Here is a 23,959-nt window from a genome sequence, read left to right on the forward strand (position 1 = left end):
CTCTCAGTTCTTTGCAGCAAAGGAATTACTCTATTATTTTACTGCAACCAAAAATGAGTGAAAACTAGGCACTGGCATTTTCCAGGGGTACCTTGAGTCTTAACAAGGCTGAGAACCACTGCTTTACAATATCTGAGGTACTGCTGCCCCCATGTGTCTGTTGATATATACTGGCTCCTTTTGTTGCCCTGTGGGGCCAGACCAACCCTCAGGATCTCAATATTGTGCTGTTAGACAGGAGGGTGTGGTGTACAATTGTACATGCACATACTCAAAAATCAATTGGATGCATACACACACACTACCAACTCAGGCACATGCACATCCAAACTAGCCTAGGCACATGCATACCCATCACCAATTCAAGCACATACACTATACACCCCAAAAGTTAGACAAAAATCAATTGTCCATACCCACACACTCAGTACACATACACAGATCACTAATTCATATATACAATGACATTATATATATATATATATATATATATATATATATATATATGTCACACACACCCACACACACACTCACCAGTTCACGCACATACAACCCACCTACACATAGGTAAGTTCCTAACTTGGATGGCACAGTATATATGTATATGTATATGGTTGGGGTACCTGGGATACTTGGGAGAAGGTTAAGGTGAGAGAGATAAAGTGTAGGGAGTGAAAGTTGCCAGAACTGAGATCAGAACTGGTGGACTATAGAGAAGCTGGCTGAGGAACTGAGGCTTGGGGTTACTTAAAGTAGATTGGGGCTGGAAACAGAGGCAGACAGCTGAGATATTGGTGGGGGAGACAGATAAGTCATGGCAAGGAGGAGACAGGCAGGAAAGAGAGAGAGAGAGGCAGAAACCTGGGAGTTTGGGGCTGGAAACAGGCTGACAGCTTAGAGACTTGGGGGGGCAGATAAGTGGTGGCAAGTAGGAAACAGGAAACAGACAAAAACCCAACTCGGGGTTTCAAAATAACAGGTTTATTAAACAGACAACACGCTGCACAGCCCCATGAAGTTATTGGTTCACACACACACACACACACTCTCACAATGGCAGCTGGACAAAGAGACTCAGTGGAAGGGCTGGAGTCCAGGTAGGGAAGAGAAACAGAGTCCAAGTTCTTGGTTGAAGAGAGGGTGGGGGTGATAGTTACCTATCCAGGCTGGAAAGGGGTCCTTGTCCAGTAGGTGTTGTCCAGAGGGGGGTCACCAGCAGGGCCTCTTGGTGGACAGGTGGTGTGACATGGTGCTGGTCCAGATGGAGAGTGCGTCCCAAGGAGTCAGTCTTCACTACCCCTTTTATGGGGCAGACTACCTCTGATCTCCTATGGGGAGGGCCTGTTCAGGCAAGGTCAGTCCTGTTCCAGACGGCTCCAGGTGTTCTTACTGAGCATGTGCAGCCTTGGCACAATGGTGGGTTGACTAATCAGTAGTATATGGTTCTCTGCCCTTCAATGCAAATGTGACAGGTGGGCGGGACCAGAAGTCCCACCCCCTTTGCCCCACCCCTTTCCCCTTTTATGGTGTGTGACGTCATCAGCCACACCCCCTAACCCCGGTCACATGGTGCGTGACATCAGCGACTCCGCCCCTGACCCCAGTCACATGGTGCGTGACAGCAGCAACTCTGCCCCTGACCCCAATCACATGGTGCGTGACATCAGCAACTCCGCCCCTGACCCCAAACACGTGGTGTGTGACACCAACACCACATGGTTCATGACATCAGAAGGACAACCCAGGCAGACCCTCAAAGCCCAACCCCTCATGCTGCAAGATCCGCCCTAGATCACATGGTGCTGTTATGGCCTATCAGGTCCCTGACCACTAAACAGAAGTTGAGAATTTGGAAGATGGTGTCTTTGTGCTGTGGTTTAAATTTGTCCACAAGTGTTTGAATGCACCACACGGGTGTTAGCGTGGGGGTAAGTGTAGGGGGGAACGGTTAACAGACATGTCTACACAGGAGGCTATGTTAAAGGAAGTTTATTACTCTCCTGGTGAAGCTGGTAGTTTTGGTAGGGTGAACACGCTTTTTGAAGCTACCAAAAGGCAGAATAAGTTCCTGAACAGAAGTGGGGTGGCCGCCTGGCTTTCAGACCAGGATGCTTATACCCTGCACAAACCGGCAAGAAGACATTTTAAAAGAAACAAGACTGTTGTTTCAGATATTGATGCACAATGGCAGGCAGATTTGTTGGATATGCAGCAGTTTTCTAAACACAACAAAGGGGTTAAGTTCATCTTAACAGCGATAGACATATTATCAAAGTATGCGTGGGCCGTGGGTCTAAAAGACAAGTCAGGTGGTGAAATAGCTCGAGCCTTTAAAACTATTTTTACAGAGGGCCGTGTACCTCAAAAATTACAGACTGATCGGGGAAAAGAATTTTTAAGTAAGTCTTTAAGTAAGCTGTTAAAACAGTATAATGTTCACCATTTTGTGACAAATAGTGAAGTGAAAGCGGCGGTGGTAGAGAGGTTTAACAGAACATTAAAATCAAAGATGTGGAGGTATTTTACAGCCCGCAACACCTTTCGCTACATTTATGTGTTACCAGAGTTTATAAAGAGTTACAACCACAGTTTTCACAGAACTATTCGCACCAGGCCTGTTGATGTGAACTTCTCAAACTCTCCACGGGTGTGGAAAGCCGTGTACGGGGACTATTTCAAAATAAAACCAGCAGCACTCGTGTTTAGAAAAGGAGACCACGTGAGGGTGTCTAGAGCCAAAGGGCGGTTTGAAAAAGGTTATGAACAAACATTCACCGATGACATTTTCATAGTGGATAAAGTCCTTAGACGTGTGCAGACGCCTGTATACCGCCTAAAAGATTACGAAGATGAACCTATTGAGGGTTCTTTCTAGCCTGAAGAACTACAAAAAGTGAATCCTAAACAGGACAGAGTTTACAGGGTTGAAAAAGTTCTAGCAACGAAAGGAAAAGGAAGAAAGAAGCAGTTGTTGGTAAAATGGTTGGGGTGGCCATCTAAATTTAACAGTTGGGTGGAAGCCTCCCAAGTTTGTAACATATAGGGGTACCTCAGTCAAAAGGTCGAGATGTGTGATGGTGACTTTTACATTACTTTACCCAGCAACGCTTGCTCCAGCATTTTTCCGCAGAACACCAGCTCAAACTTTACCATACACCTGGTTAAACCTCTGGATCTGTTGGGGAACTGGGAGATAGGGTTAGCAGAAATACAATACTCACACAGCTGGAACAACATCAACGAAGACACCCCTTTCAAAATTATTTCTGGGACTAAAAAATGGGAGTACAGCCTGTCTCGGGGGTATTATACATCCATCACAGAGTTACTGGATCTTATAAACAATACAATCACCAACAACCCTACTCCGCCCGAATTAGTTATGCACTATGACCAAGCGTTCGGGAAAGTGAGACTTAAAGCCAAAGATAACTCTTATGGTTTTTATACGCTTGGTGAGCTAGCCTATATTTTGGGAATGCTACCCAGAGTCTCTGTTAAAAAACCACCCTTCCCAGCTGATATTACCGGAGGATCCAATTCGCTGTATGTCTACACAGACATTGTGGAACATCAGCTTGTCGGGGAGTTTTCGGTACCTTTGCTACGTTGTGTCCCGGTCCGTGGAAGCAACAACGAGTTTGTCACCATCACGTATGACAACCCGCATTATGTCCCCATCAGTCAACGTCACATCGACACAATCAGCATTGAAATAAAGACGGATCAGAACAAACACGTCTCATTTCGCTTTGGTAAGGTGATCGTTAAGCTTCACCTACACCCCTGGAAGACTTTGAGATTTTAAAATAAGTAAAAGTACAGTGGTAATGGTAAAAAACTATGGGGACCCTAATTTGTACAGAAATTATTATAAAGCCCAGGCTGGGTATGGCCTTCCCGGATATCATGGGGTACCCGTGATGTATGTGGCTGGTGTGGGAGGTATATTTCGCAGCCTCTTTAGAAAAGCCGTTCCACTTTTGAGAAGGGGTCTGGAGATTATTAAACCCCACGCTAAAAATGCGGCACAAAACATAGCCAAAGATGTGATCGGCCATGTCTCCCGAGCTGTCCTAGATAAAGTGGTCAAGCCGGCAAAGCAGGAGGGGTCTGGTCTCATGTATATTCAAAGAAAGAGCCTTAAAAGAAAGAGAGACGTACCGGACTCCGGACGTGCAGGACCTCCACAACCCCTTAAAAAGAAGAGGGTAAGTCGACGGGGAAGCCAGACACAAAAAACCAAGAAGCAGCCTGGGAAAAAGAAGGGGCGCTCTCCTGGAAGAAACAGAAATATATTTTAACCGCCACGGCCTTTGTTCACTGTGGGTCTGAAGAATGTGCCAAATCTGAACTGGATGTGTTTCAAATAGCCCCAACGCAGACCTGCATCGAGAAAAGCCTGTATGTTGAGATCCCCCCACTCTCAGCTATTACCGAGTCCAGCCCCCTTGACTTTTTCATAGCTGGGAATGGTGAAGATTACATGGATTTGAACAGTACGCTGCTGTACCTTTGCTGCAAGATTGTAAAAGGTGATGGAACAGATCTTGATGCCGGGGCTGCAGTGGGTCTGGTGAATTACCCACTAGCCTCTGTCTTCAGTCAGCTGGATGTCACTCTGGGAGACCGTCTCATAAGCCAGAGCAACAACTGTTACCCTTACCAAGCCTTCATCGAATCAGTTCTCAACTACAGCAATGACACCCTCACCACCCAATTTTCTGCCGGCCTGTTTTACAAAGATACCCCTGGGCATCATGAATTGGTTGCAAGGGATGGCCATAATCAGGGGTTTCGAAGACGAGCAAATCTGACAGGCCGGAGCAAAAAGATAGAGCTGCTTGGTCATCTCCATAGTGATTTGTTTTTTCAAGAAAAACTGTTGCTGAACGGCGTGGATGTGAAAATTAAGCTGACATGTAGCAAAGATGCCTTCTGCTTGATGGGCAATGTAGCAGCTGGCCAATGTAAACTAAAAATAACATCTGCCTCACTTTTTGTGAAAAAAGCGAAGGTAGCTCCGGGTGTCCGATTGGGCCACGCGGAGGCCTTGCTTACGGCCAACGCTAAATACCCCGTAGACCGCGTGGGTATGAAAGTGTTTAGCATTCCTGCTGGCAGCCGAGTCAGCAACCAGGAGAATCTGTTTCTGGGACAGTTACCCAAACTCATCGTCATCGGGTTCATGGATAACGATGCCTTTAGTGGGAATTATGCTAAGAACCCCTTTAATTTTAAACATTACAATATTAATTTTGTGGCCCTCTACGTTGATGGAGAACAAACCCCAACAAAACCCCTACAACCGGATTTTGAAAACGGTAACTGCGTGAGAGAATACATGCAGCTGGTACAGACAGCCGGTAAACATACAAAAGACTGGGCCCTGATCATCAACCATGAGGAGTTTGCTCTGGGGTACACCTTATTTGCCTTTGACCTGTCTCCTGACCAGGAGTGTGCTGATCATTATTCACTGATTAAAACCGGGAATCTGAGAGCAGAAATACGCTTTGCTGCGGCTTTGCCCACCACTGTTAACATGATCGTGTATGGGGTCTTTGACAACGTCATAGAAATAAATCAGAGAAGAAACGTCCTGTTTGACTATATGTGAAGATGGACACTGAACAGATCATCAGGGTTTTATCCTCAGACCCTTATGCCAAAGACACTTTCTTAGATGTTTTCCCCAGTGACTGGCTTCCTAAGACTCAGCAGTCTAAAAGGCCCCTGAGCTTAGTAGTCAACATGCACCCGCATAATCAACCCGGAGAACACTGGTTGGCTGTTTACTTGGAGGATCGGAACAGCGGAGAATTTTTCGACTCGTACGGTCACCCCCCAAACAGCGCTCTCTTTCCTCAAAGCATTATGTTGTTTTTAAACAAGAACGTCACCGGCACTGTTTTTCAAACGAAACAGTTACAAGACCCCCAGTCTGTCGTCTGCGGATGCCATTGTGTGTTTTTCCTACACCACCGTAGCAAGGGGCTGTCGTTTGAACAGATTTTAAAATTGTATTATTCCGACGATTTAGCACAAAATGATAGGGTGGTGATGCATTTTGTAAAAAGTAAATATGAAAATTTTTGTGTGGCTGGGCCTGCTCAAAACATGTTTCAACATGCCCAGACATGTATTTCTTGCAATGACTTTCACGAATGCTTTGTCTAAATAAGACACTCAGCTGATGCTGTGTAAATAAAGCTGTTGTTGTTTAAATGTGTGTGTGTGTGTGTGTGTGTGTGTGTGTGTGCTTTCATTCAAAAAAATCCTCTATAGACAAAAATTTATAGCAGTAGAGAATAGTTTATTTCAAAGTGTAAAACTTTACAGGGAGAGCCAGTTGGTTTTAGAGACCATTTTTCGCTTCATAGGTGGCGTTGTTGGTGTTTCTTGGTCTGAGGCAGATGCTTTCAGACGTTCCAGATGATCACGATTCACAACGTTGCCCATAACAGAAGATGGTACGTTCAGCTCGGCCATGGCTTGCATAAAGATGTCTCAGCCTTTAGGCGGATGTTTAGTAGCCCCGGCGTGAGTCTGAAGGGTTCTCCGGACCAAGTCGAGCATGTTAGAACCCTTGACTAGCATCCCTTTGTAGATGAAACCCCCTTGATCATCCCAAGAAGAAATATCCTTGTGCTGGCTCAGCTTAGTGAGCAGTACTTTAGCATTTTTCCTGTATCGGGTATGCACGTTATCCAGTACTTCCTGAACGATTGTGTCAGGGTTCGTGGGGGTTTCTAGGGGGTATCCGGCTTCTAGGGGTGTCTGTTCCGGCAGAAACAGGGTTAATTTCCCTCTGTCCAGATCACCCTGCTTTACATAGGTCAGGTATTTCTGAAGCACTGTGGCATACAGTTTAGCCTTATCATATTCTTCTAATCCCGGTCTTTGGAGAATATTCCTCATTTCAGCATCCAATAAGCGGGTTGCCTCAGTTCTGATATTTTCCTGAGGCGGTTGGGTAGCCCTTAATTGTTCCAGTTCATGTTTGGGCACCAGGTACATTTTTTCTACATGCTCCATCACCGGCTAGCCAAAAGCCCCGTAACCAAAGGAAGAGCAAAACTTAACAGAGGTCCAATAAATCCCCCAGACTGTTTCACCAGCTGTTTCTTTTTTTTAAGAGGTAGTCTTTTGTTACTTAGGTTTTTTATGATCCCGCGTCTCTTTTTTAGCACGCGAATTTGATGCGGTGTCAAAGGGATGTTTCCTTTTAAGGTGTTCAGAGCAATTTCTGAAATGGCTGCTATTAAATCATCAGAGGCGGAGCAAAGTATAGCTTTTCTCTGCTGTGGGGAGGATTGAAGAAGTAGTTTTAAGAGAGCCAGATTTCTTTTTACGCGGTTAGACATGTTTCCCTTCCACCATCCCGAGAGCTAAGAAGAGGCTGCCACTACATCATCTCTTTTTATTCCCACCTGCTGATTTTTTAAAAGTGTAAGCAGCTGGTTGGTTGGGAGGAAAAAGCCCGGTTCTTAATCTAAAAGTATCCAGGGTTGAAGCATTTAGATCAACCACCAGATACCCGTAAGGTGTTTTAGTGGCATCCTCAAAAGCTTCTAGAAAGAACTGGGTCTTACCCAGGTACATCTGCCGCGCCAGGGACACTATCTGTAGCTTATCCCTGGGGTTTTTAAACAAAACCATGTATTTTGTGTTAAGAGCAATGGTGCGGCTCCTTTTCCCTTGACAGAAAACATTTTGAACTATATACATAATGCTCAGATTCCGATGATGCACGTACTTGGTAAAGGCTTTCTCGATTTCGCCGCTGTCACAGGCAGAGTCCATCAAATCATCTACCACAACCATATTTATTTTATTAGGAGGAAACAAACAGTTGTCATTAAGACTGTCCGGTAGACCCTCCACAAACTTGATAAAAGGATATTTACAAAGCAGTTCTTCATACAAAGGCTGCCAACAGCTATAGCACCACACGATATTCTCAGGCATAACAGACACCATTTTATCAGCGTGATCCAAAAGGTTTTTTATAAAGTAACTTTTACCACAGTTGCTAGGGCCTGCCAAAATCACAGAAAAAGGATGCTTCCAACGCATATCCATCTTTAAAAACCATAGGGGAGGCTGTTAAAGTTTTCTGTGAGGACCCTTTTGTCATAAACGACTTTCTGCGTTTTTCTCAAGGTTTTGGTTTCTATCGTCCACTTTCTTTTGTTCCTGACGGTAGAGCGCTGTTGTATCACAATTGTTTTAGGGGTGTCCCCAGTGGGGTTTGCCCCATAACCTAGAACAAGATCTCTCAAGGTTTCAAAGTTGACTTTTTCACTGTTGGCCACATTCAGGGTAATCCCTTTCACCTTCAAGCAAACCTTTCCCCCAGACAGCTTGTACCCGTAGGTTTTTGGACCAGCCGACACAAACTCTGTGATGTGTTCATCTGGCGGAATTTAGCTGGTGAGCTCGCCTAAATAATCACCTAGCGGGGGATTCCAATCTCCCTCGCGGCTCACAAATATCACAGAATCTGTGTCGTGGTACAGACAACGTTCTTGCAAGCTGTCTAACAGTGAGTACAACTCTAAGCGTGCATAAGCGGTGGTGAAACAGGCTATAAAGATGTTTGTTACCAGAGACCGTGTAACGCTCTTTGGCATGTTTCCAAGACACGCAGGCTGCCTCATCATCAATAAAGTCGCAAGATGAAATTTCATAGGCGGGAGAAAAGAGGTAGCCAAAGAGTTCTTCGGGGTCTCTAACGATACTGGTGTTGGGCAAGTTGGTTCTCTGACCGAATTTACCCCACAAAGAATTTAGAAACAATTTTGCTATTTGGCGCTTGGCAGGATTGGGTTTGATGTGCTCAGGGCGTAAAGTCACGCCTTCTTTTTGCAAGAAATTGGCCATGTATCTCTCTTGTTTTTCTAGGTCAGTACACCAGGCGGGGTAGCCCGAGGCTTCCTGCTTCTGATGGAGGTGCATTTTTATGTACTCTGAAAAAAGGGTGCTAGACTTCTCAGCAAAATGCCAAACTTCATAGATTTGAGCTACTCTGTACCCCTTGGCGATAGCTTTATTCAATTCTGGTGTGCACCACGTGCCCAAGAGGGCCCTCTCTTCATCTGTGTGGTCACACTTTTGCTGTCTTGTTTCCGTGCAGAGGCGGCACAGCGTGAACATAAGTTTCCCGTTCATCCTAGTGGGTAGCACAGGGAAAAAAAGACTTTGCGGTGGGTACAGTCTCACCCTGGCTATTCCAAAATAGCTCGACAGGGGTTGGAAATTGTCATGAATGATTTCAGGGTGTCCGATTGGGTATTCCTTCATTTTGTTTATGAAGGGGTAAAGACTGGTAAAATCGTAATAGTGTATTTGTTCGCCAGGTTTAGTTTGGTAATATAGACAGATGGCATTAGTTCTGCCCCCAAAAAGAGCATCCCTAGGCACCAGTGGAGAAGGCAGCGGGGTTCTGCTTAAAAAATCTGCCAGCTCCCCATCTGTTTCTAACAGAGCCCTTCACTCGTGCTCCCAAATGGTCCTAACGGTAAACCCTTCTCTCTTGAGATAATCGATCTTGTGCAATGCCTGATAATTCAGAAACCCGAAGGTCGTCCCTGTCAAAGGGTTCTGGTCTTTCTCATTGTAGCAAGTGACACAGCCATGGAAAAAGCATCCATTAAATTCAAACGCCGTAGGTTCCCCACCAATGTTGGCGTAGCCGTCTAAAAAATAGGGACCTACATGAAATTCCCCACCCTGTAAGGCATGTTGAATTTGAATATTTTCTTTCTCCGATATGTACATTAGCCACTGAATAGATGGGCTTGAAAACCTCTTTTTCTGCCTGTGATAGTTGTCCGGGGGGAGAAGCGCTACAGTCTGTGGTTCCAAAAACATAAACCTGTACATGGCCATACAGACGGAGGCCAGTGTGATGTATTGAAAAGGATCTATGCAGCGTACTACATTTTGGAGTTCACCATCTACTTTCACTCGGTCTACTCGCCGTGTCATTTTCATAATCTCATTCCTGTAGAGACAACAGGCCTCTTTCAAAATTTTTACATCCTGGTGGCAATAATAGGCCAGCTCCTTCTGCATGTCAAAGGTCTTATCGCGGTTATTCTGATACCATTCTAAAAACTGTCCTTTCTCACTGGACATCATATTTTCAATGCCGTAGTATTCCATCTTTGGGAGAGGTCCCACATAGTTTTGGTTTTCTGCCCTGTTAAAAAAATGTGGGAAATAACCTTTGCATCCTTCAAATCCCATCACCTGTGGAAGTCTGCTAAGTTTCATAGGCAAAAAGATTAAAGAATCTATGAAACGGATGCCTAGCCTGGTCACTTCAATGCACATGAGTTTACCGCCCTGAGTGATTAGTTTCACACCCATTTTTTCCTTCAATAACTGGCTGACAACGAAGTAACCGTCGTAGCCTTTGGCACTGTGAGCTATGAAGGTGTAGTTCTTGAACTTTTTATCCATAAAAACCTTAATAAAATCAGACAGACACTCTTCACCCTTAAACTCCCAAGTGCTTTCTGGCTTTTTGGGCTTAGCTTTACAAACCCTTTTGGGGTTTTTGCCTGCGTCTTTCTGAGGTTTTTTTTCCCCTGTCTTTAGCTCCATTGCAAAAATATAGTTGGGCACATGCATACCCATCTCCTGCACACATTCAAAATCATAAAAAATGTACCCCTCACCTTCTTCAGGCTCTTTAATCTGGCGCATAAAGCACCAGTGTTTGTTTACATCCGTGATTTTCCCATAACACTGTTTGCACTGTCGCCCTGTGCACTCGTGCTTTTTGTCCACATAAGATTTACGCTCATCACACAGAGTTTTAGTCAGACATTCAATCCTATTTTCAGAGGCCAGGGCCACGTGCTTTTCTAAGCACTCTTTGGAACGACAGAACAGTTTACAGTTAGGGCACCGCTGTGTCCTACCCATGTTTTCAGAGCAGTTTGGGCTCAGGCAAAGACGACATCGGAACCTGCACGTGTGGCTATGGCTGTACAACGTCTGACAAAGATCACAATAATTTCTCATGCCAAACACATTTCTCACATTTAAAACACCATAATAATGTTCACCATGTAGCAGAAGAAAACAGGTGACGGGGTATCTGGGCGTGTCCTGTGTTTTAAATAAACTCCACCCAGTTTTTTCCTTATGCATCACTATGTGAACGTTAAGCTGCTCAAGGTCTTCAAACAAAGGTACTTGCTGGAGCATAACCTTTTGATATATAGACAGTCCTAATTTCCTATGCAGTTCTTTGGCACCATCTAGCAGTTCGACATCTCTGGCCCCTCTACATTTTGTAACAGCCAATAGACTGCCTGCAAAGCACAGGTTGGTATCATAGGTATTCAAGTCTATTAAATACTTCCTCTTTTTAGTAATGATCTGGGAATAGGGGATAGAGCTTATAACTCTACGGCTCCCACCTCCCCGGCCTTTCACAACAATCACAACCAGCCGAAATGTTGAATCGAGAAATATTTCTCTCTGGCTTTGTAACAGCTTACTGAGCCACTCTAAAAACAGCTCAGGGGTCATCTTGTTTAAATTAATAGCTCGAGAGTATAAGCAGTTTGACAAACTATCTGCCTGAATACGTAACTGGGCATAATCGTTGCCTGTGAATCTCTGGCGGAGTTCTGCTACAATTTCTTCCACCCCATGGGTTATGGCTTCGTATGCCACGTGTAACGGCACACGCTCCAGATTCACAAAACGGAACTCCTCAGTGTACCTCATGCCTCCAAACCTGGCTACAGACCACTCTTGCCTTCTCACCCGCACCATATGTACATCTGGTAAAACATCCTCTGATGACTTAGGAGACCAGGGGGCGCTTAAGGGGTCCTCTAAACTGTCTTCTACAACAGATTCGTTATTCCAACCCTCTGACCCCTCAGGTCTTGGTGATGGGGAAGGTCTGGGAACATTTGAGGGACCCTCTAAGGGGCTTCCTAAACCATAGTCACCATCTCCCCTCTCTGGCTCTGTGGGTTCTTGTGAAAGATCCAATCTGGGTGTCTGGGGTACACTTGAGGGACCCTCTAAAGGGGTTCCTAAACCATGTTCTCCATCCCCTCTCTCTGGCTCCGGGGGTTCTGGTGAGGGGTCAGGACTGATAGGAGGAGAAGTGTTTGAGGGATCCCTAGGGGATCTCTTTTTTTTTTTTCCCCACAAACGGTGTTTAGCCTTCCCCACGCTCTTCTTTAACCAGGCCCTTACTTTTTTCCCCGCAAGCCACTTGCTGGTTGGACAACCATTTTTACCCCCATGTTTACCATGACTCCCCCTCTTATGATACAGACTACGCCTGCTGTCCGAATTACACAGACTACCTCCTCTCTGAGTAAAATTTACCCTTTTGCGCTGGTAGTAATCATGATCTTTCAAAGCGCTCTGCACACTCTTTCTGAGATGTATACACCTGCATGTACCACTCCAAATCCCCCTCTTTTTTTCACAATAATCATGATCTTTCAAAGGGCTCTGCGCACTCTTTCTGAGACACATACGCCTGTGTGTACCACTCCAAACCCCCTTCTTTTTTCACAATAATCATGATCTTTCAAGACAGGGTGTTTATACCCACCTCGAAAACCCACCCTCTTTTTTTTTTTTTCACAATAATTATGATCTTTCAAAAAAGGAGAAAGACACTCCTCTTTTTGTAAATTGTGCAAGCAATCAGTCCTGGGTTTCTTATTCACAGGGTTCAGATCACCTGTTTTGGGGGTGTGAATCCTAGTCTTTTTACATGTGAGTTTCTCAGAGGTATGTGGCTTGTTTTCCTCCGAGGAATCGTACCCTTCTGTTCTGTCCCGTCCGTCTTCTGATCCTTGGGTGTTATAATCTGCTTTTAGAGGTCTCTGCCCAGGTCCCTGCTCTTCTTTGGGTGTGGTGCATGTGATCACTTAGGAAATATAAAATTTATATCTCAGCATTGAGAATTCACTTTCCTCACACACTGTAAATTTAAAATGTGCTTAACCCCTACACACAGATTCTCCTCCCACAGGAAACACAAAGTTTCAGAAGCTGATTTCAGAAAAATTACCTTTTACTACTGGGTAAAAACATGACTGTATGTGCTTGTTCTGCTTTTCTATTTTAGAAGAAGAGGTTCTGGTTGAAAACAAACAGTTGTTATAACTTAGTGTGATTATAGCAACACTGCCACAAATAACCCAATCCTTTTAAAATAATTTTTACCTTATTGTGGTATAATGGCCTGGGGCTTCCCCACCTGATAAGCTCTCTGTAATATAAATGAAATGATACAATAAGTAAGTCCTCTGTATTAAAAATTAAATAATAGATTAAGGAAAATAGTGCATGTATAAAGTAAAATATAACTGTATTAAAATAGTCAGCACTAAAAGACAACCCACCCCCTTTAGTCTTAAAAAATGTGGTGATCTGGACACACCAGTCCTCTTTTTTATCTTTATAACACACCCCCCCCATCACCCCTATACCATAACACAATCTGTGAGAATATATCTTTTTAAATTCAGTCTTTATTTCCCTTAAAAACTTTTATAATATTTTATTAGTTTATTTTGTTAATCCTTCTTCTAAGAAGTGTTTCTTATTATATCCAGTGACCATTATGCATTGTCGACCAGAAAATAGTGTATGTATAAAGTAAAATATAACTGTATTAAAATAGTCAGCACTAAAAGACACCTCCACTCCCTTTTAGTCTTAAAACATGTGGCGATCTGGACACACCAGGCCGCTTGTTTTTTTATCTTTATGATACACACCCCCGCCACGCCTATTACATACACAATCTGTGAGAATATATATTTTTAAATTCAGTCTTTATTTCCCTTAAAAACTTTTATAATATTTATTAGTTTATTTTGTTAAACTTTCTTCTAAGAAGTGTTTCTTATCATATCCAGTGACCATTATGCCTTGTCGGCCTTATCTTTACAGCAGGCTTTTTGGTAAGAGATAACTTATGGTCACCTTTTTTTTTTTGAGGTCTGTTTTATCTTTATAACAAGACCCCCACCCCACCCCACCCATACCATACAAAAGCTGTGAGAATATATGTTTTTAAATTCAGTCTTTATTTCCATTAAAACTTTTACAATATTTTACTAGTTTATTGTGTTACCCCTTCTCCTAAGAAGGATTTTTATCATTTCTAATGACCATTAAGTCTCATTGTTTTATCTTTACAAAAAAACCCTATATGTATGTGATTAGATATCCAAGACACTAAAGCAAATGCTAAAATACATTAGATGTAGAAAACTGTTGTTGTATTTTACAGCCTCACATTCCCCAGTCTCCCACCCAGAACAGCAACAGAGGTAGGCCCCAAACTCGTTTTGCTAATCCCTTCTCTTAAGCAGGGTTTTATAATCTCTAGCACCAATTAAGCGTTCAATATGGGGTATGAGTGTTTCATCTTCCTCAGTGATCAAATCATGAAGGGCAGCCTTAGGATCTTCTGCAGAATACACAGTGTTTAGAAGCTGTCTAACCTGAATTAAGTGTTTCTCAGTAATTCTGAGACTGTTCCTGGCAAACCCTATGATTATAACAGCATTGAAAATGCTATCAAGACATATTTCCTGGCAAAGATCCTGAATTATTTTATTTATGTCTTCATCTAACCAAGTAATACATTCGTGGGCTTCTTGACCCCCTAAGTCAAATGTGCACCCCCAGCATAGGTCAAAAAGTCTCTGCCTCAAGCAGTATTTCATTATGCCATAAAAGGAAATGCGAACAAGAGACTTCATGAAAACTTTACGTTCACGTGATGTAAGAGCTTGTGTAGATTCGATGCTGAGCTGACTTCTTAACTCTTCAGCCTCATCAGGTCTTCGTTCTCTGCAGAAGCATACACTTCCTTCTGGTGTACTGGTGAGGAGGTTTCCTGGTGTCATTAAAAAGGCTTCATCTAGCTGCAAAGGAATTCAAATAAAGGACTAAGTTAGCTACTTCCAAACACACATGTGCCATGAAGTGAACCCCACCACTACCATCACAACCCAAAGACCCCCACGTTCATGCTTCAAGTCTCTTACCGGTCTCTCCTCTGCAGTGACCTCTACTTCGCACGCAGGCTCAGGCACAAAGATACCATCTTCCAAAGTCTCAACGTCTGCTTCGAGGTCCTGGGTCTCCTCCAATTGCCTGTTCACAGGCTCTTCCCCAACAGGGTCAGGCGTCTCAAAGAGTCTTTGGGCAAGGAGTCAGGTCTCCTCCTCAAAACTATTTCTACGGTAATACTTTCTATAAGGCCGTCTGGGTGGTGTAGTGAGTGGGCCTACAGGCGTTGTGAAAGAATCCATATCTGCCCTTGCTTGCCTTAGCACGGTGTCAGATAAACAGAGGGGTCTTTTGGGAAAGCAGATAGACCTACTGGGTTTGCCGCCTAAACCCCCCCCCCCCCCCCACTGTACTCATTCCAATTGGTTCAGGATTGTTCTTGGGAGGTCTGAGGCCTCTGAAACCCCTGCCAATTGGTTGGGGGTGTTGGGGCGGGTTGTTAGAGGGGTCACATCACCACCCTACCACCCCATAGGCCATGCCTGTGCTCCGGCATAGGGGGGTTAGAGTGGTCAGGGACCTGATAGGCCATAACAGCACCATGTGATCTAGGGCGGATCTTGCAGCATGAGGGGTTGGGCTTTGAGGGTCTGCCTGGGTTGTCCTTCTGATGTCATGAACCATGTGGTGTTGGTGTCACACACCACGTGTTTGGGGTCAGGGGCGGAGTTGCTGATGTCACGCACCATGTGATTGGGGTCAGGGGCAGAGTTGCTGATGTCACGCACCACGTGACTGGGGTAAGGGGCGGAGTTGCTGATGTCATGCACCACGTGACCAGGGTCAGGGGCTGATGACATCACACACCATAAAAGGGGAAAGGGGTGGAGTGAAGGGGGCGGGACTTCTGGTCCCACCCACCTGTCACATTTGCATTGAAGGGCAGAGAGCCATATACTACTCTAATCTTTTGTTTCTTGAATGCTGAGGGTGGTTCCAAGGGCTGAGTCGTTGGTCTAGGTATTGGTGTTGATGGTTCAGTCATTCAGAGGGAGCTATTTTTAGGCCTACTGCCATTCTCTCTCAAGCACCCTCATTCATCCCCATTCATTCAGGAACCAAGTTACTTAGGAGAGGTAGGTGTGAGTCACAGGCTACACAACCAGGCCTGGGGACAGGATGGGGACTTGACAAACAAAATAGAAACTTGACATGACTTATGCTAACTTACATATGTAGGCCTAAATCATATAGTACCAGTAAAACAGTAATATAGAATTGTAAAAATCAATATAAACATAATAATTATACAATAGAAATGGAAAAAAAACCCAAAACAAATACAATTTGCTACCAAAATAAAATGCTGAAGCTTATCCTATGTCTTAGCTCACTTATACTTATTTATAGGGAATAGAGAGGGAAAGAAAGCCAGAAATGGTTGGGGAAGGCGAGGGAATGCATTTTAAAAGAAAAGAGAGAAAAACTGGGGGTTTTACTACACTTTCACTTCAGGTAGAGTTAAGAATCTTTCACAACTGTTGTTTGGCTTATAGCCTTAATTCCAATTTTCTTTTTAAACCATCTTTCGTCCAAAGACAAAGAGAATAGTCACTTGAAAACATTCATTCCTTTTTGCATAATATGCATTAAAGGTCATAGTAAATGTCTACACCTGAATAAAATATTTGAGTTGAGTGAGGCATTCACTGAACACACCTGACTTCCATTGGGAAGTCAAAGCTGAGCACTTGGCAGTTTCAATCCTTAAGGGTATGTTTACAAAGTGTGATCTGAAGCATACCCACCTCTTTTTACATACATGTCAGACCCAGAAGTATAATAATGAATCTGCTCTAGAGGGATCCAGCCTGCCTACTCTTAAGCACATTGGAAGCCCTGGAAATGTCCCCAGATATGTCTAACTAGGTACCAAAATATAAATATTTGATTTAAATTGCAGCACTGAACATTTGCAATATATTTATTTTAGTCTGTTCTTCCAAACAAACAAGCAAACAAACAAACAAACAAACAAACCCCCACATTTAAAACAACAAGTTTTGGTAGCAATAAGGGTTGCGGGGGGCGGGGAGGTGTCTTTTTTACAATCATAGGAAACAATGCAAAAACATGCTGTACTTTGAGTATTTATGTTAGAGATTGCAATTTTCAAAAGCACCCAAATCGGGGTGTTCAACCTCTGGTCCCTGTGGAGCCAGGACATCCAGCCTGCAGGTATCCTCACAGGTCAGAAAACTTGGCAGCAGGGAGTGCTGGAAGCTCCATGTGGTTGGATCCAGCTTTGCTGGGGCCATTTTCCACATAGCAGGATCAGGGCTGGGCCTGCCCCACACATGTCCAGGTCAGGCAGGGCTGCTCCCTACAACCTGCACATCTGGACTGGGTCCAAAATGCTCTGTGGAACCCAAGACTGGTTCCTAGTGACTGGAAGAGAGCTAGTGTGATGCCCATCTTCAGAAAAGGGAAGAGGGATAACCCTGCAAACTACAGACTGGTCAGTCAAACTTCAGTCCTAGATAAAATCGTTCAAAAGGAGGCCATAAATCACAATCTGGTAACTGACGGGGTCTTAAGAAGTAACCAGAACAGTTTTGTGGAGGGTAGATCATGGCTGACAAACCTTGTGTCCTTCTACAACCAGGTAACTAGCCATCTGGATGAGGGATATGAGGTTGACATGATTTACTTACACTTGAGTAAAGCCTTTGATTCTGTTTCCCATGGGATACTCTCAAACAAACTGGAGGTTGCTGGGATGGACCAGTCTACAGTGAGGTGGGTGGACAACTGGCTCAGAGGCCTCTCCCAGAGGGTGGTAATTGATGGGATGGCCTCATCCTGGAGGGTCATCTCCAGTGGTGTCCCCCAGGGATTGGTGCTTGGACCCGTGCTCCTCAATATATTCATTAATGACTTGGATGAAGGGGTGGAGATCTCAATGATTAAGTTTGTGGATGATACCAAGCTGTGAGGAAATGCAGGCACATTGGAGGATAGGGCCAGGATCCAGGAAGACCTTGACAGACTAGAATCTTGGGCAAAATGAAATCAGATGAAGTTTTACAGGGATAAGTGCAAGGTCCTTCACCTGGGTAGGAAAAACCCTCACCACAACTACATGATGGTTGGTGGTCCACTGGCTGGCACTGCATCTGAACAAGACCTGGGGGTCACAATCAACTGAAAGATGAATATGAGCCAGCAGTGTGATGAGGTTGCCAGCAGTGCAAATAGAACTCTGGCGTACATCAGCCAATGTGTGGCCAATAGATCCAGGCAGGTGCTCCTCCCTCTCTACTCGGTACTGGTGAAACTCAGCTGGTGTACTGTGTCCAGTTCCGGGCACCACACTTCAAGAAGGACATGGATAAGCTTGAGAGGGTACAAAGAAGGCCCACCCATATGATCAAGGGCATGGAGAACAGGCCCTATGAGGAGAAACTCCAGGAACTGGGCCTGTTCAGCCTGAGTAAGAGAAGGCTAAGAGGTGACTTAATAGCTGCCTACAAGTACATCAGAGGTGAGCACCAGGATCTAGGGAAGCAACTCGTCAAGAAGGCACCCCAAGGGAGTATGAGTACCAATGGGTATAAACTAATAGAAGGTAAATTCAGGCTACATATAAGAAAGAACTTCTTCTCTGTAAGGGTCACCAGAATCTGGAACACACTCCTGGCAGAGGTGGTGCAGTTACCCTCCTTGGAGGTGTTCAAGATGAGGCTGGACAGGCACCTTGTTATGCTTATCTGAGCCCAATAACTTCCTGCCCATGACAAAGGACCAGACTTGATGATCTTACAGGTCCCTTCTGGTTCTATGTCTCTGTGGTTCTATGATTAAGCCCCCAGCTGGGCAGGGAATCCCTGCTGAGCTGGAGGCAGCTAGCCATAAGCCCCCTGCTGGGTGGGGAATTCCATTAGCCAGGGGCTTGCTGCTAGCTGCCCCACCAGTGGGACAGCTCCTAGCCACCCCTGGCTAAGCGGGGATTCCCCACCCATCTGGGGGCTCACTGATAACTGCTCAACTGGTGGGGCAGCTCCAGGCTACCCCAAGCTGCGTGGGGATTCCCCACCAAGCTCAGGGCTCACTGCTAGCTGCCCCACCAGTGGAACAGCTCCTAGCCACCTCTGGCTGACCAGGGATTCTCTGTCCAGCCCAAGGCTTGCTGCTAGTTGCCCCACTGGTCACTCCCCAGTTCTGCTGCTGCTCAGCTCTCTACTCATGTCAGGAGCCAGGAGTCCCACAGCACCAGGACAGGTAGGGGCAGAGAGAGACCCAGCCTCTGCACTGATCAGCTCCTAGCTCCTGGGGGAGCCGGGAGCTGAGCAGCAGTAGGGCCAGGCCCCCTGCTGGTGTGGCTGACTGGGAGCAAATTTGCTTCTGGTCAGTGCCCACACAGTACCTACTGCTCAGTTAATTTAGTACCTGTATTTACAGATACTAGCTAACTGTGCAGTAGACTAATTTACTGTCAGTAGCTTATCAGTATGGTTACTTGGTGACATTTTACTGTGCAGTAGATTAGTCGACTGAGCAGTAAAGCATCTTGTGTAGACACACCCACTGCCACCATACAGCTAACAAGCCCAAGCCAACAACCATGAGAAGCAGAACATTCAACGTGGGAAAGGTAATAATGATCTTGTCAGCATGGCTCAATTCTGTGGGTGACCTCAGAGAACACCTAAGACTTGATATCTGTCAGCAAACCACACAGTAAGAGTGCTAGATCAAGCCCCATTTATCAAAGGGACAACACAAGAGTATGTATGCATGTCTTTCCAGATGCTTAGGAAACTCATCCAGGATAGGGAAGATGTAGATTCAAGTTCCTGCCCCAATATATCATAGATAAAATAATGTCTTAGAACAGGGGTGCTCAACCTCCAGCCCAAGAGCCAAATGTGGTCTGTGGAGCCATTGCATCTGGCCTGCAGGGATCCCTATGGGGTGGGAAATTTGGCAGTGGGGGAGTGGTGAATATTAATATGGTCACCCTCCCCCCACCAAATTCCCAAACCCTGCATTGCCAGTTGCAGCCAGGCCATGACCCCACTCCTGCATCTGGATCAGGGCCAGCCCATGACCCCCAGGGGGTTGGTTTAGAGGCAAGCCACCTCCCTTCCCCATGGGGCCAAACCATGTTCCCTTTCCCCACAAAACCAGGCCATACCCCCTCCCTTCTGCAGGGCCAGGCTTGGGTTGGGCCATGCCTCTTTCTCCCCACCCCAGATTCAGGCCACACATACCCCCAAGACTGAGTGGGACTAAGCCATATTCACTTCCTTCCAATGGGCCCAGGCCATGACCCCTATCCCCCAATGAGGCCCAGGCCATGCCCCCCTCCCCTCTGGAGCTGGGTTGCAGCTGCCCCCCTCCCCCCGCCATATGGCCGGATTGTCCCCACAACATGAACCCCAGTGCTGGTTGGAACCACTGGCAAAATCCTGCCTATGGACACACAGGGCATTGCCCTTCTGGCCCACCAGGGAAAAAAAAAATTGAGCATCGCTACCTTAGAATTATTTCAATTTATCAAGAGAGGCAATTTTTAGGACTTCTCATACATAGCAGACAAACTACAAACACTCCAGAGAATAAGAAATACAGTAGCCTACATTTTTTTTTTCCTAGGGGTGGTATTAATGAGTTAGTTCAATTTGTATTTTCCTACTTAGAATATAATTCAGCAAAAAATATTAGCTATACAAACTCCAGAAAAATAGGAATCTGTCTTTATCACAGGCCAGCCTACCTAAAAATAACAGCACACTTTTCTTGTCATGGAAGTGAGGAAAAGGAAAGGAAGAGGGAAATTAGACAAAACCCTAAGATCTACACTGATGTCATTTGGGAGCCTAGCTCTCACAGCAATTTTTCACCACAGTCATAGAAAAGCATGCATCAAACAAAATAAAGTGCAAATACATCTACATATAGGAGTGTCTACGGAAGGTGAAAATATATGATCTTTATATTTCAGGAGCTGTATTGCTTACCCTAAGTCCTAGAAAAACATTCATCAGCTCTTAAAAAGATATGGGAGTCACTTAAATATAATCAGGACATTTTAAATATGAGTTTTGGTTTCTTTTTATTTGTATTCTTGTTTTGGATTTTTAAGAGTAGAGTTCATATGAGATCCTCACGTAACAACAGGACTTCAAGTGCAGGGTCTTTAAGAAAATTCAAAATATTCTGAGAAAATACAACTGTGTAGGAAAAGGGAAAATAATCATCTTGTCAGGTAGGGTCCTTTGTATCAGATAATAAATTATAGCAACTGTCATTCACTGATGTTCCATGAGGACTGATGGAGTCACTTTTGTAGTCCAGTTGGACATGCTGTAGAGTCTACTGAAAGTAGTTAAACAGTACAAGTATGGAGATTAATGCATTTGCCAAACCACAGCACAGCAAAAGCCTGCAGGATTCAGCCTGTCATAGGACTTTATCACTACTTATTTCTAATTTTTTTTTACTAATTTCCAAATAAGAATCTAGTCATTACTAATTAGATGCAAGTGGAATGATGACCTCAATTAATCAGTCTGGCACTTAATGTCAGACTCCTTGGCCTTTAATAAAAAAAAAAATTAAAATAAGATTCTAGTTGAAAGAATGTCAGTGGAGCAGGGTGTTAATAGAGGACAGATCTGCTGCTTTCTAAATGCTCAGTAATTGCAGTGTCTATCATTTTCCTTTACATTTCCTGGTACATAGGATGTTTATTCATGATTAGCCTTTACCCAAGGTAAAGCTGAAGGAACCATTGATATTGAGAAATATTTTGTGATAGAGCATTGCTGTTTACATAACCCAATCCACTTCTCCAATTAGCTCTAGTCACAGATGATTAAAAAAAATACTATATAAAAACCTGGTCGCCATTTATGCTGGTAGACAATAAAGCAAATAAACCAGTTCTAATAAGAAATACATATGACCAGAATTTCATCAATGAGATTTTTTCCCCCATTGATTTCAATATAGCTAAGGTTTCATTCAGAGTACTTAAAAAGAGAAATAAAAAGGTATTTTTCACTCTTCTGAGAAGGTGCTTAACCGAGAGAGAAAAATTATCAGTTTTTAAAGAGATTAATAAAAATTGTTAAATATCAGAAAGAATGAAACCTTGCAGTTTATCTTTTAGCACATAGAGCCCAGATACTTTATTAGCTCATGTTGATTGACATCAACATTTGTAACTTTTCAGTCCTCACCTCAGGATTTTGATCTAAAATGAGAAAACAACTGTTAAGACACAATAATCGTCTATCTGAAATGGCAAGGTTACAGCTCTTTTTCCCTAGTGGTAGGTTCATTCCTACAGTTTGGCTAGGTACAGACATTCAAAAAGCCTGAGTGTGGCGGCGAAGCGCCCCCACAGGCGAGTGAGAGGGAGAAGAGGGGACCCACAGACCCCAGACCCCGAAAGCAAGCTCCCAGAAGGGCATACGTACTGTCAGAGGGGCAGCGGGAGAAAGAGCCGCATCGCGGCTGCAGCCGCGCAAGCCGCCATTACGCCGGCTCTGGCAACAGCTGTTCCCTGCGCGGCGAACAGCTGAGCCAATCCCAGTGGCCGGAGCGGCCGCAGCGGGAGGATTTAAAAACGCCGGCAGAACAGGGAAGGGGCGGGAGCCAGGGAGAGAGAGTATGGGTGTGCTGCAGGCTCTCGCACGGGGCATCGAGGACCCCACCTGCGGGTCTCAAGCGGGCAGTGTAGGCAAGAGCTGGAAGCCTTTCTCCAGCAGCCAAGCGAGAGGCAGTCAGAGAGTGCACGCCGAGGCATTCTCTCTGCAAGCGGCAAACGCACAGGAGGCAGGGGAGCGCCCTGCGGACGGGAGGAAAGGGGAGACAGCGGAGGCCCCAGGAGGGGGCTGGCACCAGGGGAAGCACCCACCAGCTCCCCCTTGTTTGGAGGAGTATTATCTGTAAGGAAGGAGAAAGGAGAAATCCCTCTCAGCAGGAGGGAGGACGACCGGAACCGGGGAACCGGTCAGGGGCCATCATACTGGGCCTGGCAACATCTGGACAACATCGCCCAGCAGTTGGTGTGTGGACGGGGTGTAGGGGAGGCGGAGTCCCGTGGATCACCGCGTCCGATAACCGTGAGTACCACCGTCTATTGGGAGGCCCCACCCAGGATAAAGATCAACCAGTAAAAGAGTAATGTCTGTATGTGACTGGGGGCCAATTCTGGGTTGGGTCTGAACATCGGCCTGCCTACCTATCTAGGGGTAGTCTGCTCTGTATCTCCTGCCATGACTTGATAAATAAATAATTGGTCTAAAATGCAGGAGGCTACCCATTTAGATGCCCTGGTACCTAGGGCAATATACATGGCTCCCCCTGCCCTTTCTATGCTTTAAGATGCCCCATCCTTGCAACTGACCTGGTATTTCTTGGGGACTGCCCTGACATGGGTGGACCCACCAGACCATCCTACCCCAGCAGGGTGTAGTATTCAGTCATTCCCCAGGACCAGGAGCCTCCTGCCATCCCCATAGCTCCTGCTGTTACCTCCAAGATGTTGTGAGCAACAGCTCCAGCTGAGAGATGTTCTTCCCATGGCTGCAGCCAGCAAATTGCTGGTTCTCCTAAGGGCCTGAGTTAAAATAGAGGCTGCTCAGCCCCCTTCCTCCTATCACAATGCCCTCCTGCAGTCATGTGACCACCTCATCAGGGCTAGCCAGCACCTGCCAGCTGTCCTGCTTCCTGCTCTCAGCCCTTAAAGTGGCAGGCACAAACGGTGCTCTGCCACACTGTACCTGGCCTTTTGTACTTTTAGTCAACTGGAGATTTACCTAAGTACTAAAAGTTCATGAACATGTGTCCTGATGTTCAGAGGTCCTGAGCATCTTCAGCTTCTTCTCATTCAAAATGGAGTTACAGCATTTCTGAAAATTAA

General features: G+C 45.1%; 1 protein-coding gene across 1 annotated transcript in view; it reads right to left on the reverse strand.

The window, feature by feature from the left end:
* LOC132250018 (uncharacterized) overlaps positions 1-23,609 on the reverse strand; it is a 40,878-nt gene extending 17,269 nt beyond the window's left edge. Inside the window, exons 1-4 of the mRNA XM_059726055.1 lie at positions 22,512-23,609; positions 13,222-13,267; positions 13,067-13,134; positions 1,158-12,922 (exon numbers count right to left, since the gene is read on the reverse strand). Of these exons, the coding sequence (XP_059582038.1) occupies positions 9,496-12,522 (3,027 nt within the window). The 5' untranslated portion in view covers positions 12,523-12,922; positions 13,067-13,134; positions 13,222-13,267; positions 22,512-23,609 and the 3' untranslated portion in view covers positions 1,158-9,495. The remainder of the gene's footprint in view (positions 1-1,157; positions 12,923-13,066; positions 13,135-13,221; positions 13,268-22,511) is intronic.
* Between the last annotated feature and the right edge of the window lie 350 nt (positions 23,610-23,959).

Source organism: Alligator mississippiensis, chromosome 4 (assembly GCF_030867095.1).
Source record: "Alligator mississippiensis isolate rAllMis1 chromosome 4, rAllMis1, whole genome shotgun sequence".
NCBI classification, from domain to species: Eukaryota; Metazoa; Chordata; order Crocodylia; family Alligatoridae; genus Alligator; species Alligator mississippiensis.